This window comes from Sardina pilchardus, chromosome 20 (assembly GCF_963854185.1).
Source record: "Sardina pilchardus chromosome 20, fSarPil1.1, whole genome shotgun sequence".
Taxonomy (NCBI): domain Eukaryota; kingdom Metazoa; phylum Chordata; class Actinopteri; order Clupeiformes; family Clupeidae; genus Sardina; species Sardina pilchardus.
The window spans coordinates 12,789,252-12,796,367 of record NC_085013.1 but is presented as its reverse complement, the minus strand read 5'-3'; the positions used below and the strand labels follow the sequence as shown (position 1 = coordinate 12,796,367).

The window sequence follows — 7,116 nt, the reverse complement described above, 5'->3', positions numbered from 1 at the left end:
TGTGTGTGTGTGTGTGTGTGTGTATACTACCACCACAGCTTTCCTTCCTTTGCCTTTGTTGGCCTATCAGGTGGAAATCAGACAAGAGGCACACCTGTCTGTAGGCTATGCAGAGGAGATGAATCCCAACACTCTGAGCATCAGATAGCCCCTAGCCTGGCTGAGTATTGATCCAACGCTTCAGTGCTCCTTTGTGAAGAGCAGCTGCTTGAGGGAGCCTGCAGATAAGCAAGTGGGGGGATATTTGTATGTAAAGTCCTTTTTCAGCGTTATTATATGAAGAAAAAAAAACTTGATTCAACACACCACACACCGTGGCTGATGAATGGCCCATTGTCTCCCTTTTACAGTGTGGGGTAGAGGAAAAACAAACAAACTGCAGATTCCTACACCTACACCCCCCAACCGGCAATTTCAGTTCAGCTAGATGACTGGGTCTGCCTCTCATACAGAATGTTTATTCCCCTATCAGATTTCCAGGGTGCTATGAGAGCAATGGCATGCACGCATTATTAAGATATAGATGCAAATACACATGTAATAGAAGCTCGCCTTTCTGTTGACTCATGCATTTCTGGTGGTGGTGGTGGTGGCGTGTGTGCATGCCAGCTGCAGTTGTTGATGTTGTTGTTGTGCAAGTGTGAGTGTGTGCATGTGTGTATACTGTAAATGCATGTGTGTGTGTGTGTGTGTGTGTGTGTGTGTGTGTGTGTGTGTGTGTGGGGAAGAGAAGAGACGAGAGGAGAGGAGAGGGCGTCTTGGATTCCTCCGCCACAGCGGACCCCTCCCCTCTCTGGCATGAGTCATAGCTCTGCGCATTGGCTGACACTTGCACCTCGTTCCCAGCCAATAATGAGGCATGCTAATGAGCGGGACAGCAGCGGCCCCTCCAAGCGTGTCCTCAAGATGCCGCTGTGATTCACGCGCCGCGTGAGTCCATCACAGGGCCTGATGCAACACAGGCTGGGCAGCGGGCAAGGGAGAACCGGGGGCCAATCATTGGTGTTTGCCCATGTCCCTTTACGGCTGGCATAACTGAGGCTTGGGATCGGGACCGTGAATTGACCCAATGTGCGTGCGTGTGTGGTGCTTTCTTTTCTTTGAAAGAAACGGCATGTTTCCTCAATAGTGAAGGACAAATGGAACAGACATAATAACAACAGAGGCTCAATTTGAATAGTGTTCACCCAGAATCTGTTATTTAGCAATTGTTGAGCAAAGTCTCTATCGAGCCTGGCCAAGAGGAACAAATGTTGAAATTCTTAGAAAGTGAGCTACTTCAAAACACATCAACAAAAGATTATTTAAAACATGCACTTCCTCACCCTGCATGATTTGATGGAGAGTGCAAGGTGTTTTTATTTTATTTTATTTTATTATTCCAGTTTAAACATAAAGTCCATGAACACAGACTTTAAGATAAACACCTTGTCTGGCATACACACACAAAAGATTCATGTTTGTGTATTTCAACAGTAGGCTAAACCCTGTGAGACCCACAGTAAATCGCCCGCTAATTGTGCCAAGCCCCATTTTCTCAAAGCCGGCCCCGTGCAGACCCGGAGCGTTTGAACAGAACCACTGGCCTGCACAGATCCCGGCCCGCTGGTCTGAAGATGGAAAAGGCAAGGTCTTTTTTCCGTCTTGGGGGCGGTAGTGACACTTCATAAGATGTGTGCCGGGGAAGGCATGGGGTGGGGGGAGGGCTTCAAAAGGGTAAGTGATTGCCCCCTAGGGGACAAAAAGGAAAAAAGGCAAAGAGAGAGAGAGAGAGAGAGGAGGAGAGAGAGAGAGAGAAAACAGAGAGCCTTATCAGCCTCCAATAGTCCCACTGGCTGCTTCGCAAAGGCTTATGGCGCTGCTAGACTGGGGTGGGGGAGGCAGTCTCTTGACACAGCAGACTCAGCAGGGACTCCTTTTTGCAGCTAATCCCAATGCTGCCGTGGGTCTGGGTGCACTCAGACATGCTCTTGGAGGAGCAGTAACGGCAGATATAAACGATTCAGCAGAAAGCCACAGAGGGTCCACTGGATATCCTGCAGCCCTGTCCCAGTAGAAACATTTGTTCTCGAGGCAAAAAGAGATATGTTTACATTGACTCGGAGAGGCGTTGATGAGTTCCACAGACATTGTTGGAAAACACATGACATACACAGTCATGTTCCCAAGGAGCTGCATGTAAAACCATACCTATCTGAAATTGTATTCCTTCACTCAGTGCTGATATCAACAGGGATATGTAGCATGAATATTGCATTCAAAATAAATGTAAGGGTTTTAAACAGACTGGCTGCTGTTCCTTGTCTTGTTTCTTAAAATTAGGTTTCGCCTCAACCACTGAGTCACTAATGTTATTTTGAGCCACAACAGCAGTATTGCTGTAAGTGCAGACAACACACACGCAGCAACAGTGTCCAAGCGCCACCTTCAGTATCCTATTCAGAAAAAAAAAAAAAAACACTAGGCTAAATGACGTGATGCATTTCCACGCGCGTGTGAGAAGAACGCCCGATAACATGGACTTTGGAGTTTAAATATTTGCGTTTTCTGAAGGTTTTTAAACTTGGCGATGTTGCCATAGTCGGTTACTGCATTACGTCTTCCCAACTTTATCACCTAGTCTACACAAGGTCTGTATGTCTGATGAGCGTGTCTGGCTCGGCGTGGCTTCAGACACCCCTTGTACCACGACCCACCTACAAATCCGAGCACCAATGAGAGGAGAGGAAGGCTTATGGGATGGTTCAGAGGCTGCTGGGCGGAGTGGAGAGGACGTGATTGGATCATTGCGAATGACGTAACCAACATGAAAACGCCAAGAACTAGTTAAGAAGGCAGTTTGGAACTCTGGTAAGAGTGGAGAGCTTGAGATACGCTGTGAAAGGACGCAAAGGTGAAATACTAGTAAGAGACCCCTCGCAGTGCGCTGACAGACACTGCAGCGACTGTGGCAATTCAGACACAGAAAGGGACCATGGTGCAACAAACGGAGACCAGCGAGGCGGAGAGTGGCATGTCCAGGGAGGCTACGGACACCGAGGAAAATGAATTCATGGCTTGCAGTCCCGTACCGATTAACCCAGACTGGTGCAAGACTGCAACTGGACACATTAAGAGACCAATGAACGCTTTCATGGTTTGGTCAAAAATTGAGCGGAGAAAGATTATGGAACAGTCACCGGACATGCATAACGCCGAGATATCCAAGAGACTGGGAAAGCGTTGGAAAATGCTGAAGGACAGTGAAAAGATCCCCTTCATCAGGGAAGCCGAAAGACTCCGGTTGAAACACATGGCTGATTATCCAGATTACAAATACAGACCTAAGAAAAAACCAAAGCTCGACAGTTCAAAAACATCAGCATCTCCGGAAAAACCTTGCAACAAAATATCCAAGACAGCCGGTAAGAAATGCTCTAAACTGAAGAGTAAAACCGGCTCCAAATCATCCCATGCCTATGGGGACGACTATGTATTTAAGAACTTAAAAGTTTCTAAGACTGTAAAGCATGAACTCACTGATGATGACGATGACGACGACTCCGAAGACGATTTTCGGGTCCGGATTAAGCAGGAGGACGAGGAGCAGATGAGGCCGTACAGTGTAGCAAAAGTTCCCGCTAGCCCAACTTTGAGTTCATCCGCCGAGTCTGAGGGGACCAGCATGTACGAAGAAGTAAGGAACGCGGCACCCAACCGAATGTTTTACAATTTCAAGAACATTACCAAGCAGAGCACAATGTACCCTGCTTCCGTCTCACCAGCATCATCTAGGTCAGTTTCCACATCTTCCAGCTCGAGCGAAGACGCGGACGACTTGCTTTTTGACTTCAGTTTAAATTTCGCCCCCTCTGCTCAGAACTCCGAGCTGGGGAATCAAAATTCAGGAAATCTCTCCCTCTCCTTGGTGGATAAAGATTTGGACTCGTTCAGTGAGGGTAGCCTGGGCTCTCACTTTGAATTTCCAGACTATTGTACGCCAGAGCTCAGCGAGATGATAGCCGGGGACTGGCTGGAAGCGAACTTTTCAGACTTGGTGTTCACATACTAAATTGAAAGATCCCATGTAATAACAGAGAGGAAGAAAAGAAATTATATGTCCTGTACAAGTTGTTTCTTACCCTGCCCTCTTCCGTGGTTTATCTAGGGGTTTGGGGAGGAGGCGAAGTGAGGTTTGATGAATTAGATGCTTATGAAGCTGGTACTGTAGCAAAAAAAAAAGGAAAAAGTCTGCAGACGTTTTTCTGGCAGCATGACAGGGTTTTATGGATTTTTCTGTAGGTCTACAATTACTGCTCAACTAAAACGGACCACAAAGGGAAAATCTGAGAACTTCTATGCATCTTACCCTCTTAAAACTGCAGGGAGCTGAAAACGTAAGACTGTGGACTGATTCAAAACAAATCTGTGAACTGACACTGTTCAGGATGTTACTTCAAAACGGTTTTATGTCATTTCTAAATGCCGCAAAAGTTTCTTTTTTGTAACTGATTATGTTTACCTAGTGGTTTGAAAATAAGCAGCCTAAACCTCTCCAGAGTGCAGGTGTTGGAGGAAACATTTTGATACATAACAGACCTCATCTTTTTAAATGAAAAGCAAACTATTTTCAGGCATATTTTTGTACAGTTGAAAGGGAATGTTCTTACTGTGCGTTCAGTGAGTTTCAGGCACTTCTTCCCTTTATCATTTGTTTTAGCATGCAAGGGAGTCCTGGTTTCAAGGATTAAGTTAAATTAAAACTTGCATTAAAATGCCTTGTGATTTTAAGCTAGGTTTTGTACAGTTGTAGATCAGATTTGTTGAGTATTTGTAGAAGATATGGCATTGGGTTGGGAAGGCATACCTCAGTGCTGGTACTAGTTTCAAGATTGTATATGTACTGTAATATAGTAAAGTTAGGAGTTTATGTATATCATACTCGTGATATGTGGATGGGTCCCAGATCGCAGGTGTGAAACTGGATTTTTTTTTTTATTTTCCTTTTGGTTATTTTTTTATGGCACATACTGTTCCCCCCCTCATTTTTGTGCAATATATTTACTCTTAAAATGCAGACCATCTACATTTTTTGTAGCAGATGATGGATCAACAGACTCGTGCACTATCAACATCATTAACTGTCATGATGCTGAAGTCTGTCTTGGCAAAAATAAATAAATCAGCTGGAACTGATAGAAAACTGAAAAAATATGGCCGTCTGGTGTGATGCATTACTGAGGAGAATAACCCAGTTACTATCTCAATCTGACCCCCAAGGCTGGACATTGGATACTTTCAAACTAAAGAGAGAAATTGACCCCAAATAAAGTGCCAAAATAGGCAAGTATTAAATGTGGGTGGTCCTGCAGATTATTTTCAAGCAAAAAAGTACATTCCACACTCTTGTTTCATAAAATGGAACGTTTTATTTTGAACTTAAGACTGCCTTCTTTTCTAAAAAACAAACAAACCATAAACCTGTATTTTGTTTCTTGCACTTAAACAGATTTTGTTTATTTTTATGTGGGTCTTACATATGAAGTCTGTTTTGAATACATAGTTTGGAATATGACTTACAACTATATGCCAGTGAAAGGTTTCAAAGACATGGCAGTAGTTACCTCACATTCCAAGTGTGAATCTTTGACTCATCTTTTAATAAACAAATACATACCACCATCCACTGTTCTTTCAATTTCTGAATGAAAGTCAACATGATGGCCAGTCTAAGTTTAAAAACCAGTGCTTGTATGGATAGCTATATTCACATTGGGCACACATGTCTTATGTTGGATTTAAGTGGAATTTGTTTTTATCTCAACTGATTTCTCAATGATTTCAATTGTAATATATTAGAACAGTGCATGCAGGGCCAATAAACAATTTTTAAGCAACAAGACAGTCATGACCCTCCATAAGATTGTTACTTTGCACTAAACATGAATTGTGTAATGTGTTTCTGTTTTGAAAGACAGGGCAACATGAATTTGTTTACCATGTTTTTATATTCACAGCAGTGTTTCACTGCAGTTGGTGTTGCTTTTCGCCTGAGCTTCCCTGCCAGGGTGCCGTTGCTTTAAGAGATCAAATTTTGCGCCCCTTGCAAAGCCTGAAATCTGATTGGTGGGTTTCTATGGCCAGTTTGAATAGGGAGTGAGCTCACAGCATGGGCTCTCTAATGCTGCTGGAGCTTGGCGTTTGTGTTTCCAATCTGCCTCAATCAGCCTCACAGTGGTGAACTGGTTTTTATGAGCTTTTACTGGCGGGTTTGAGGCAGGGATATATTAAGTTGATGCTATCTAAAGGTGATTTTGATGTCAGTCTTCCACCAAAGGGATGTTTAACTGGGTGTTTATTTTGCCCTTGCAGAACAAAAAAACAGATGGAGCATTCATGTATAATCTGACCTCCTTGGGCATTTAACCAAACTAGTCTCTTTGCATTTGCAGAAGCAGAATTTGGTTAGTATGGTTGGGTTCTGTGTTTTGTGTACATTATGTGCACAAGCAGTACATTGTCATCTCAAACACTGTGCTGATGACAACTAAATGACATCATCAGGCTTAGAACCTTAATATTAAAATGCCAAGACCAAAATAAGAGTGACTAAAAGATAAGCCAATGACTTGTCTATTTATTTGCAAAACAGCTACTGCACTCCTCTCCTTGCACTACACTTCTACTATATAGCCTATACATGTGCATGTACTTATTTCTATCTGATCATATGAAAATCATTAATCCACTGCAAAATATTTTTGTACGACAAGTCATGCTTCAGATCAATTGATTTATTACCTAAAGGCTAACAATATTATGGATATCAGCTGTGCATTAATGCATTGGTTTAGGTTTCATAAGGCCTGTTTGCAGTTTTGTTATAAAACATTCATCTGGCTATTACTTTAGGTGACCCACTGGTCAGAGGTACTAATGGAATCTGGTTGAGTCCCAGTTGAATCTGCACATTGATTTTGTGCTTCTCTGAAATATCTGCAGTAGCCTAATGCCACTGGAAGACAGTCAAATGAAATTAGTGACCCGTTGAAATTTCCCCTCTATTTCCTCTTTGAATAAAATGGAAATGCAGACGGCACAGCACGGGAGACTCAAAATGAGATACCATCAACAAAA

The 7,116-nt window shown here is 43.1% G+C and overlaps 1 protein-coding gene across 1 annotated transcript; it reads left to right on the top strand.

Annotated features, from left to right (window-relative positions):
• The first annotated feature begins 2,851 nt into the window (after nucleotides 1-2,851).
• sox11a (SRY-box transcription factor 11a) lies at nucleotides 2,852-5,871 on the top strand. Its single transcript, XM_062523155.1, has one exon. The coding sequence runs from the start codon at nucleotides 2,975-2,977 to the stop codon at nucleotides 4,049-4,051; it is 1,077 nt and encodes a 358-aa protein (XP_062379139.1). The 5' UTR covers nucleotides 2,852-2,974; the 3' UTR covers nucleotides 4,052-5,871.
• The last annotated feature ends 1,245 nt before the right edge of the window (nucleotides 5,872-7,116 follow it).

Coding starts and splice junctions, on each gene's coding strand:
- sox11a (XM_062523155.1), top strand. CDS start 2,975: ATGGTGCAACAAACGGAGACCAGCGAGGCGGAGAGTGGCATGTCCAGG.